General features: G+C 38.2%; 2 protein-coding genes across 9 annotated transcripts in view; one reads left to right on the top strand and one right to left on the bottom strand.

Moving 5' to 3' along the window:
* NF1 (neurofibromin 1) overlaps positions 1-12169 on the bottom strand; it is a 319551-nt gene that overhangs the window by 40408 nt on the left and 266974 nt on the right. For all 8 annotated transcript variants that reach the window (XR_006211074.1, XM_042966177.1, XM_042966176.1 and 5 more), the window contains 2 exons: positions 2526-2958; positions 1592-1932 (listed from right to left, as the gene is read on the bottom strand). Coding sequence is in view for 7 of the 8 variants with exons in the window: in XM_042966177.1 (XP_042822111.1) it covers positions 1592-1932; positions 2526-2958 (774 nt within the window). In the remaining variant the exon portion in view is untranslated. The remainder of the gene's footprint in view (positions 1-1591; positions 1933-2525; positions 2959-12169) is intronic.
* On the top strand, positions 6242-10537 carry EVI2A (ecotropic viral integration site 2A). The gene is made up of 2 exons (XM_007076037.3): positions 6242-6439; positions 8965-10537. Exon 2 carries the CDS (start codon positions 8980-8982, stop codon positions 9682-9684), a length of 705 nt encoding a protein of 234 aa, XP_007076099.2. The 5' UTR covers positions 6242-6439; positions 8965-8979; the 3' UTR covers positions 9685-10537.

Here is a 12169-nt window from a genome sequence, read left to right as displayed (position 1 = left end):
AAGAGAAATAGTTTGGTCTGTAAATTTTAGGTTTTCCTGACCTCTGAACTTTCACCATGCTACTATATTTATGCAACAACCATCTGGGGGCAAAAGGCATTGAAATCTGAATCAGCCTAAAGGTTTCTTCTCTGGAATGACCTGCTTCAGCAAAAAGCAGAAGCTGTCAGCTCACTTTATTTCAGAAGAGAATACAGGATCAATTCAAGCTGATAACTATTAGAAGACGTTAGCATTCTTCTATGAGGAGCTTTGAATTAGAAATTAAAGGCAGGCTTTGTAGCTCTATTTTCCTAAATCGAGAATGTTAATATTGTTTCTAAGTTTATGTATCTCTTACTAACTCCTAGGAATTTGGAGTTACATTATTTTGACATTGACTTTTATTCTTGGACATTTTCAACAGCTATAAAGAATGGGGCCCTCCTCAAACTGGGGGTAGGTGTCACAGGTTCCTTGCAGATAATGAAAGCTAAGCACACACACAATTTTATGTATAGTTTCTGGGAGTTCATGGACTCCATGAGGCCCCGTTCAGGTAAAGAAATCTTGATTCCCCCCCCCCACCCCCCTTTATTTAAGAATCAGGAATCCTAAAAGGGCCACTTATAAAACTGGGCTATATTATTATACCCTAGAAAGATTTTCTGGAGCTAAGAATTTATACCTGTAAAAATCTTGACAGTCCCAAGGAACCTGGGACAAAGAATTATCCTAAAATAAAAAGCAGAGGGGAGAAAGGAGGGAGGAGTACAAAGAGACATTGGCAGAGAGAGGAAGTGGGGGGCGGGGACTGGGAGGCAGTAATACTAACCGAGCAGAAACTGTTTGGTAGGTGCTAAAATATACTACTGTATATACTATTAAACCTTTGCAGGTATATAGGGAAGGCATTGTTATCTTTACTTTGAAAATGAGGAAACTAGAGCTAAGAGTACTTTAGGATCTTGCCCAACGTCATACATGGTAGTAGATCTAGATTTAAACCAAATCTACTGACCCCACAGGCCATGCCCTTTCCTCATTCATGTTCAGATTATTAAGCCTAAACAGAACCAATTATACTCTGTCAGATGACATCTGCATTAGTCTTAAGACTTCAGGAATTTTGTTGAAGTCACATAGGTGGAAAGTATGCAATGTTACTGTTTGAGTTATTGAACATTAAGCCCTCCTTTGTCAAACAATGATAATCTAATTTGTGAGGAAACTTAACAGTGATATAGTTTTGAACAGGGGAAAACATAATTAGAAGACTCAGAGAAGGAGAAACTTAGGACTAACTTTTTTTAAAAAGGCTTTTGCGGGGGCGGGGGGACCCAAAACAATAAAACTGCTATGCAGTCTGTTTCAGATGAAAGTTTCCCAGAGAAAGAACATATACTGCTTTAGTGTGAATCACCCTATTTAGAATTCCACAGTTCATGTGAATACCCCACAAGCTGATGAGGTCACGCTGGTTAACCAACACAGCACACCTTACAATTTAGAGTATTAAGGTAAAGGCTGTTTTAAAAGCTTATTAAGCGGCCTCATTCTAAAAGCAACAAACCCTGAATAGAGTTGAAGAGGGTTTTTTAAAAAAACCTACCGTAAACTAGGGTCGGAACTGCCTAAATTAAGTAATGCAATATTGAGTAGTGTCCCAGGGACATCTTTTGGCCGAATCTTGGTGTGCTGGGGGATGGAGTCGGGCTGCGACAGCTCCCAGCGTGTCCGGATGTGAATGATAGACTGGACGATGGCTTCGCACTCCTGGTGCATGAAGGTGAGCGGTGTGCCCTGGTTTGCAATGGTTAAGGTAAACTGGTTCTCATCCACCAGGCAGATCTCTTCAATTTCCGAAGCATAATAGATATCATTTAGAAAGACCGACTGTCCTAGGACTTTTGTTCGCTCTGCTGAGGTTACTTGAACAGCAGTAGAACCAACCTGGGAAGTGAAGGTGTAAGAGGGTGAAGTGAAGAAGAATTAAATCCCGCTAAATAGAGTTGTAAGAGGCTCTGAAAACCAGCCAACCAACCGACCAAACAAATACCATGTTTGCAATTTAAGGAAGAGTTACCACCGTTACATATTCAAATAGACTCAATAGGTATTATGATAAATGATCTCAAAAGAGACTGGAAACATTTAAAAAAATTATTTTTTCTAAAAAGGTCAAGAATCCTACGGACAATTATGGATTTTCTCTTGATTCGTTTCCCACTCTGCAAAGAGCGCGTAATCATCAGAAGAATTCTCACCTGGTAATTTTCACCCTCCACACATTCCTACCACTTGACTGATACATGGCAAACTGCACTCTCTACAACACTCTCCTGCTTCCAATCCGACCTAGACTATAATTAAGCATACACCTCTCATATCTTCCACAGGACCCCCATGAAGATAGCTTGGTTTTTCCTTCACCTGGACTTACTTTACATTTAATACACCACTATGAGGACACCTAGGAAGGCCAGCACAGTCTGCTTAGCCGAGAAAGCTAACAAATCATTTACCTAACAAGGAGTGAAACTTACTTTAATAGAAACCTTGGTGTCTTTGTGAGCTAGCTTGAGAGCATTGTGGAATACCTTCAGGTCCTCTTCTAAAGCCAGTGTGGCAGCAGGCAGTTTCTGTTGTTCATGCTCTATGTGCTCAGCCAGTTTCCCAGGACAGTCGATGAAAATGAGCCTCTTGCTGCCTTTGAGGCCAGTCAGTAGCCGTTCGTGATACTTGGTATACTCTCTGACCCAGGAGTTGCAGTTATAGATATAGACTGCAGAGACATTGTCATAAGCAAAGCCAGGAAAAACAACAAACCACTTGGAGAGAAAGTCCGTTTTAAAGCGATTGCTAGGCCCGGTATGGGTAAGGTCCACTACAATTTCATATGGCTTTGCATAATATGGCTTTAAAGTCAGCAAGACGTGGTATATCAGCAAATCGCCATTGATTTGGCCAGTTTTAAACCTAAGGAAGAGGACAAAAACAGGACACAGATGGTTAACAGGGTTCCGGATAAATATACAGATGCTACTAATCTATTTCATTCTTTCAATTTTCTGTTTAGCTTTCTAGAGAAAACTAATATAAAACAATTACATAAAGTCTAAGTCCATTTTCTAAAATCAGTTATTCTTGAGACATTGAGAAGGTAGAAGTAAAACGGAAGAGACAAGTCTCCAATTCAAAACCTTTTGAGCAACAAACCCGCACACCACAGACAGAGGAAGGCAGTGAACACTGATTGGTTGCCTCGAGGCCCACAGAATTTCCCAGCTGAACAGTCTGGGTGGGAATGACGCCCTGGAGCCCTGGAGTCATCTGAATGGCTTTGGTCAATTCGTTCACCCCACCTTGACTACCGGTGGTTCAGCAATGATCATATGACTTAAGTCAGGACAATAAGGGCCAAAGAGGCCCAATTCAGAGACTTTAGCTTTAGTTAGGAATTGAGACTTTTTCTTTCCTGGTGTTTATAAACAAGGAAACACATTGCCCTGGGAGTTGTTAGCTCATATCTTGACATATGAAAGAAAAGCCTGCCTGAAGACAGAAGAAATGGAGCAGAGAGATGAAGAGAGAGAGAGGACCCCAGCCATTTCATTGGAGTCCTAGATAAAGCCTCTCCTGGGACCAAATTTATCCCTGGACTATTCAGTTGTGTGAGCCAATAAATTCTTTTTTTTTTTTGATTAAGCCATATTAGGTCCTAAGTTGCTTACAACTCAAAAGAATGCTGATCGGTGTGAGAGCAGCCAAGGTAAAGACCACCAGAAAGCCCTGAAGAACACAGTACTAGAACTTCAAGTCGGAACTGATGTTAACTTGGCCCAAAGTTCTATACTCGATGACTCTGGTAGTACTAGGCCCGATAAACATCCTTACCTCAGAGATTTTTAATAATCTTGTTGGGAGGAAATAAGATAAAAATATAAGTTAAATGATTTTAAAATAATTTATTCTTGAGAAAGAGAGAGAGAGAGAGAGAGAGAGAGAGAGAGAATATGCACGAGCAGGGGGAGGGGCAGAGAGAGAATCTCAAGCTGGCTCCATGCCAAGGGCATAGAGCCCGACACAGGGTTTGATTCCAAGACCCTGAGATCATGACCTGAATCGAGTTGGATGCTCGAATGACTAAGTCACTCAGGTGCCCCAAAATAAAATATTTCAAGATGACAGGAAAGGTATGAGGTTGTATGTAATCACTTATCAAACAAATAGCAGAGAAAAAGTTCAGAAGAGGGAGATATGAACACAAACTGGGTAGCCAGTGAAAGCTACACAGAAGATGCTGAGGCTTCAGTGGGTAGGAGAAACTTTGAATTCAACAAGAGGAGGGACTGGCAGGCCTCATGGAGAGGCCTGAAAGAGGCCTCTAAAGAGGAAAAGAAACAGATAACTAGATGTGCTGAGGCAACAGTCAGCTATTTTAGCTGGAATGAAAGATTCATGTACAGACGTTTTAAGAGATAAATCTGGACAATTGCACTACTAGGTATTTACCCAAAGGATACAGAAATACTAATTCAATGTTTACAGCATCATTATCTACAGTAGCCAAATTATGGAAAGAGCCCAAATGTTCATCAACTGTGAATGGATAAAGAAGAGGTGGTATATATTACAACAGAATATTACTCAGCCATAAAAAAAGAATGAAATCTTGTCATTTGCAATGACGTGGATGGAGCTAGAGTATATTATGCTTAGTAAAATAAGTCAGTCAGAGAAAGACAAATACTATATGATTTCACTCATACGTGGCATTTAAGAAACAAGACAAACAATCATAAGGGGAAGAAAGAAAGAGAGGCAAGCCAGAAAACAGACTCCTCACTACAGAGAACAAACTGATGGTCACTTGAGGGAGGGGAAGGAGGTGGGTTAAATAGGTGATGGAGGTTAAGGAGCGCATTGGTGATGAGCACCAGGTGTTGTAAGTGTTGAATCACCTGAAATTTACATCACATTGTATGTTAACTGGAATTTCAATAAAAACTAAAACACAAAACCAAATGAAGTGGAAAGCTTAACTTCACAAAAAAGAAATACAGTTTGAAAAATATATAAGAGTTAAGTTGTGAAGGGATCAAAATTTTTCAAGAGGTTTGAGTTTTCTCCAATATTTCTCAGACTATGTTCTGTGGAGCCCAGTATCACAATCAACCGTGGCACCTGTTACAAATGCAGTCTGCTTCCTGGTGCTAGCCCAGACCTACTACATAGGAATGTATACAGCGGGGCCCAGAAATTTTCATTGTTTTTAAAAAAACTTCTCATCTGATATTTACGTACACAGACATTTCTGAATCACTGCTATAGGTGTTAAGGAGTTATTCAACTTTATATTCTTAAAGAAGTGATATGATCAAAGGAAGTGATGTATACAAGATACATGAAGAAGTCGGGGCTGGTAAGGAAAAAAATAAAAGCTATGGTAGTAGTCTAGGTATGGCCTCCTAAGGATCTAAATGCTATGGTGACAGCTAAAAAAAAAAAAAAAAAAAAAAAAAAGAAAGAAAGAAAAAAAAAAGAAACCAATTCAAGAATATGAGGGGAAGAGCCAACACGATCCAAGTTCTGGTCAGGGCTGAAAGGAAGGACTTGAATTAAAAGGACTTGCTGTGTATCAAGCCTCTGAGATCACAAAGAATGTTCCTATCATGAACAACAAAAAAAAGAGATCATGAGGGGCAGCCACTTTTGGAGGGAAAATGAAGTCCATTTAGACATACTGAATATGAAGTGATGACAGGACCTTCGGGGGTTGGGGGGAGAAAGAGAGAGAGAGGCTGAGACTTTGTGTGTATACATTCAACAACACCAAAGTATATTCTGCCCCATATAACCTAAGTTTACTAGATATTTTCTCAAGTCTTTGCTGTAGCTCTGCAATCTGAGATGTTGGTTATGTGTATCACTGTTTCTATTATCTGACCAATACCCCAGGTCTCCTAACTCATGTCATTAAATCAGCCTGTGGTACACAAATAAAATTTTTAGAGAAGATTTTAATGCTGCAGGAAAAATACCCTTCCATCTCTTTCTGAATGATACTAACATATCATTCAAAAGCACACAGCAGGCATATGTAATGCACATAAGGTCAAAAGGCATGGGGCAGAAAACCCTCCCTGCCCTGGAGGCGGGGACTTGTTGTACAAAGCCTCCTGTCATGCCAGTGGCCAACTGGACAAGTTGGATTTTTTCCCCCCTGTGACATGTGCTTTAGTTGCAGCAGAAAGGAAATGTGTCATCTGTGGTTTGGTTTTAAAAGTGGAAAGCTAGCTGTACATATCCTTTTTTTTTTCACTGCAGATTTACTTTAAGGTTCATATTCTCCAAGTCTATTCTGCTTTAAATTACTTGGAAGCTGTGCTTCAAGACAAGAAAAGAAGTGGCTTATTAAAATCAGGTTATAACCAAATTTTGACCAAGAATTTGTAAGGTAGGTCATATATATGGCTTTTCTTATGCCTTTTTACTCATAACGTTGTACAGATTAGTGCTGAAGGAAGTGCTTTCAAATAATACCTAAGAATCTTACTAATAAAGTAGAATCATAAGTGATTGAAAACGTATACTGTTCTTTTCTGTACTATTAAGTAACATTTAAGTTAGAGATGGAAAGATTTATCATCAACATAGTTTTTATGAGGATTAGAAAGGATTTGAGTTTAGACTCCACAGTGAATTGAAAAGTTTTACTTGTTATTTAAAAAGTTTAAAAAATAAAGTTCTCATTATGAATGCTTAGGCATTATAAATTTTATTCAAAATGACCGGAGATAAAGAGAACTTTTGGTAACATAACCTGGCTTCCATGGCATAAATTGGGGACACAGAGACAGTTCTCTATTCTCAGGCATTTGTAAGGGCAAGAGAAAGTCTCATTTTGTTAACAGCTTGTTTATCTGGGAATGACAGTACATCTGGCCGAAGACAATCCACAGCGGGCCTATTATCTACCCCGTGGTAAGCACTGCTGAAATGAGTACGAATACCATGATGTATACTACCCTGTTAATGAACTAATGTGATAGGAATAACCCACTTTAAATTATTTTAGCATTGAATGCAGAAGGCTAGTCTAGGATGAAAGGAGGGAAATTACTTGCTAACCCAAAATAAAGTATTTCTCTTTGTGAAAGAACCGTAAAGTATCCTAAGATTGGTGTCGTTCACTTTAAAAACTGAAGCTGAACGCTATTTTATAGAAGTCAGTGCACAATCCCTTCAACTGTCTATTAAAGATCATAATCCAAAAAGTAATCTTAATTCTAGAACACATAATAAAGGTTTATTTTCCTTTAGGAAATATTACTTCACTGGTTAGTTGCCATTTACCTTTGTTTATTATAAGCTACTTTTGTTAGTATAACAACATATCACATTTGTTATTTTCAATTTCTGTATATCAATAGCATCCAAATATTATCCAATGACACATAGCAACTATTTATTATAAAACCTCAAAACTCAAAAAAGCATGGCTAGCAGTGACATCTGTTTTACTTGGGAGGAGGCTAGAAATGCAGGATCTCAGGTCCCTCTTAGAACTACAGAATCAGAATCCACATTTAAAAAAAAAAAAGACATTCAGACATTCACATTCAGGTTTGAGAAGAACATCTATAAAATAAAGTTTTTAAACAGGCAATTCCACTGAGTCAATCTCAGGAGAATAATGTAGGTTTTGCTTCCAGTTATCTCAAACAAATGCTAACAATAAGGTACTCTTACCAAAAAAAAAAAAAAAAAGCAGCTCAAACAATATTATAATAAAAGAGATAATTCGATAATGGTGATAGATCGTTCCCGCTGGTTCATCAGTACCTAGAACAGATATGCCAGCTCTGTTTAAATCTTCAATCATATGGTGTATAATGAGAATTAGGAACAGACTTGTCTCCTTTTTGTACTGCCTTCCAAGGAGCCTGAAGCCACAACTAAAGTTCATCTTTTTTATTTATATGTCGAGACTCAAGATCTGCCTTGTCTTCCCACTTCAGTCTAAATCCCCACAATCCTGGTGTTCTCTATTTTACTGTATCATGTATTTTAAAACATTGTGTCAAAATATTCATGGAAAAAATGCTGGGCATAAATGATGATGAAAAAAGTCAATAAATTTAACTTTCGATATTATTCATAAGAAATCTGCCTCATTTTCACTGTAATGCCAGATTTTTAGGTTGAAAAACCTGGCGTGCCTTTGCCTTCAGAAAGCCACAAGAAGTCAGGGGATACAGATGTGAAAAGAGAGAACCAACACCATATATAATTGCTTTCACAAATACCCAGGAGTATATTTCTAAGTACCAGTTTTATTCTAAGCTCCAAGATAAACACCCAGGAAGATAAAAGAACATCTTGAATTCCATTTTTTTTTTTTTTTTAAAGAACATGTTGAATTCCTATTTGAAATCCTTTTCCTTTGGTTGCTACCACACTTCCCCTTTCTCAACCCCAAAACAAAACCCCAAAAAGCCATTTGCATGTTCTTTTCCTACTTAAAGCAAAATGCTTAAGGCCCATATAAAGATGAGTGACACATTTGTTAGAGTGTGGGGAGTTTCTGCAAGAAAGATCCTTAAATGGTTGGGGTCTGGGCGGGGGCAGGAAGGAGGAATCAGGAAAGTAGAAGCAGAAGTCGTCGACTCAAAGCTGAAGTTCAGCATGCTTGAGGGGGAGAAAACTATACAAAACCACAGTATTCAGTTTAAAATGATTCATAGGCATTTATAATGCCAACTTCTAGCATTTAAAAGAATAACAGAAATTAAATGGCTTCTTTACACATAGCCTAATAGAAAAAGTCAGCTGAGAAGGAATTCAAACAGGACAGCAAATATTAGGTATGAGTTTGTAGCTAACTTGTAAGACATCAGGTGTCCACCTTTTAACTACAATCACGAAAAGTAGGAACCATTATTCTTTCACAAATTAACAAATTATCTGCTGTCCCAACAGATTGCCGGTATACTCATGGACATGGAACACGTAGGACATTACCTGCATCTTGCCTTTGTGATGACAACAGCTTTTTCTTTGTGTCCTGGAACAAAAGCAAACTATACCCATCTGTGGGCTAACAGTACTACTGTCTGGGATCCAGATATTCAAAATAAGACGGGCAGAAACCAAAATGAAAACATGAACACAAACCCTACAACTTCTGCAGTAGATAAAAAGAGTAATTCTACAAACATGACTGAAATCGCCACGTCATCTCCTGTCCTACCTCTAACTCCTAAATCGGAACTGGAGATTTATATACCTTCTGTTGTCAGGAACAGCTCTCCAACAGTACCGAGCATCAAAAACACAAGCAAGAGTCCCCATGAAATTTTCAAAAAAGGGGTCTGTGAGGAAAACAACAACAAAATGGCTATGCTAATTTGCTTAATTATAATTGCAGTGCTTTTTCTTATCTGCACCCTCCTATTTCTTTCGACTGTAGTTCTGGCAAACAAAGTCTCATCCCTCAGACGATCAAAACAAGTAGGCAAGCGTCAGCCGAGAACCAACGGCGATTTTCTGGCAAGCAGTGGTCTATGGCCTGCTGAATCAGACACTTGGAAAAGAGCACAACAGCTCACAGGGCCCAACCTAATGATGCAATCTACTGGAACTCTCACAGCTACAAGGGACAGAAAAGATGAAGGAGGAACTGAAAAACTCACCAACTAACAGAAGCTTTAGTGAAGACAAATGCAAAGTAGCAATGAGAAAGCTTATGAAGTAAAAATGAAATCCGTTTGGCATTTAATGCCACAAGTTGGTCTAAGATCTGTTGACATGGCAGCCTTGCAATTTAGAATCGAGCAGGCGAGAAGGGAAGAAGTCAGTTCACCTTCTCAAATACTTAAACTGTGCACTTTCATTCTGACACTGAATATTTTAAGAAGCAAATAATAAAACACCCAAGGACGTGGAGAAGGTTTTAAAGATGAGTTGAAGGAACTAATTAATGGAGGTAGAAAGGAACAATTAAATATTTCCTGTTCAGCAGTAGTTAGATGATCTTTGTCTGAATGTAATTAAACTTTGAAGAGTTTTAATGTGTCCTTAGAGGCAAGTATATGCTTCAACATCTAACAGAAGCCAAATTCCTAATGCACAGAGTTGAACTGTAGTTTAACGGCGCCTCTGCTGAATGAGACGGAATCGGTCCCAGCTCGTATATCAACACAACTAATTTTATGCTAGATGTTTTCATCTTTAAGTATGGCACACATAAGAAAGTGTTTTTCTACTACAAATATTTAATTAAAACTTTTAATTTTGTATCATAAGACTCATTAGAATAAAACTGACTACATATATTATTTGTATTCATTTTATTATCTTAGACAACACACTATAAAGATCAATAAGAAATAGTGCCCAACTGAAACAGGGGAGACTGGAGCCACCAAGAAGGCCAAGTGTAAACGTACAGCATATCTTACTGTTCAAGTGCCATGTACCTCTATTCTATAAATACTGCTTACTGGGCTATCTATAGCAAATATCCAAAGGCCGATTAAATTTCTGACTTCAAGGATGCCAAGTGGCCTGACACATGATCAATTTTATTTATTTATTTTTACTATCTAATGTGACATGAGCAAAGGAAAGGGGTGTGTGTGTGTGTGGGGGGTGTGTTTGTTCTAATTTGGAAAACGAGATGCTCTAGGTAATTGTTTAACCTTTCAAGAAACTGGGTTCAAGTAAGATAATGACTTACACTTAAATCAAGACTTCTACCTTCAGTTAAATGTATTACAAAAGTTGGTTTGAGAGACTTTCCAACTTACTGCTAAAATTGATCAGGGCATACTAAAGACCAAGCTAAATTTAAAAAATCTCATCCCTTACTGAGCATTTATTTTGGGCAATACGCTAGCCATGTAAGAAAACATTTTGCATATTTTTGCCAAGTACGATCACAATCTTATTCTCCCTTTTAGGTTAGTGATTCTCATCTTGACTGTGTATCAGAATCATCTGAAGAGCTTTTAAAACTAGCCAAAACCTAATTCCCACCCTCTCTTTCTGATTCAGTTGGAACGGGGGTGGCCTCCAAGCACTGGTAATTTTTGCATTAATTCCCTAGGTGATACTGCTCTTGGCCAAATTCACTTCTTACAGGTACCATGGCTCTAAAGATCTAAGTTACATCTTAAAACAAGAGGGGGAAAAAACCCCCAAGTATCCGCTTTATGATCAACTTGTTACCAATGTGTTAAAAAATTATAACCGTATTACTCGAGATAAAACTAAATGTCAAAAAGGGAAAAGGGGAAGCAAGAGAACACTCATGCCAGTCATGGTGATATCAGGTCACCTTTTGAGGGGTACAAAGGACCAGACTGGCAAATGAAACTGAGCAGAGCTCCCATCTTATACAAACTAATAATGTGAGACTGTGTACTAGAACGAATAGTGGTAACACAAGCAGCTCCTTGAATCAGGGGCCATATATACTTGTCAGAGGATACTGAAAAAAATTAGCACCTTTTTAAAAACAAGGAATTAACTAGGTAACCACTTTTGTACTCAACATACAGGTCAAACAATTTCTGACGAAACAGAAAGCTTCTACTGCAGGAATACCTAAAATTCATCAACTCCCTAATTAAATACACACTCTCAGAATGATGCTATCCAATGACAGCTCATGAACAAACAAAAGTGGCTCCTTTCCAAACTTGACAGTGTTTAAACATGATACATTAAGGTCTGTTTTGAGTTCAAATTTTAAAAGTTATTTTTGAACGAAGACATTTTTGTTTCCACCCCTTGGTATTATGGTCCACACACTTAATTCAGGGATTTTAAAATAGTGAGTCAAAAGTTTAGTGTTTTGATTATACTCTGCTTTATAGTAGGACCCCTTAAAAACAGAAACTATTCTTTTTGTACCAAGTTGTAAGTAACCTTGACATTAAGAACGAGGTCTTAACAGTCTGGGGTCCTCTGCAGTGACCAGGGAAAAGCAGGGCATGGCTTAAAACGTAATGTATCTACTGTAACAGGTGGTATCCTAGGCACTTTACATTTAATCCTGGACCAGATTTACAAGTTAGGAATTATGATCTCCCTTTTTTGGATGAGGAAAGAGGCTACAAGGTGACCTGTCCAAAGAAAATTTTTATTCAGACTGATGCATTCTCTTTTCAATATATTTTGC

This window comes from Panthera tigris, chromosome E1 (genome assembly GCF_018350195.1).
Source record: "Panthera tigris isolate Pti1 chromosome E1, P.tigris_Pti1_mat1.1, whole genome shotgun sequence".
Lineage (NCBI taxonomy): Eukaryota > Metazoa > Chordata > Mammalia > Carnivora > Felidae > Panthera > Panthera tigris.
This window is presented reverse-complemented; position numbering and strand designations above follow the sequence as displayed.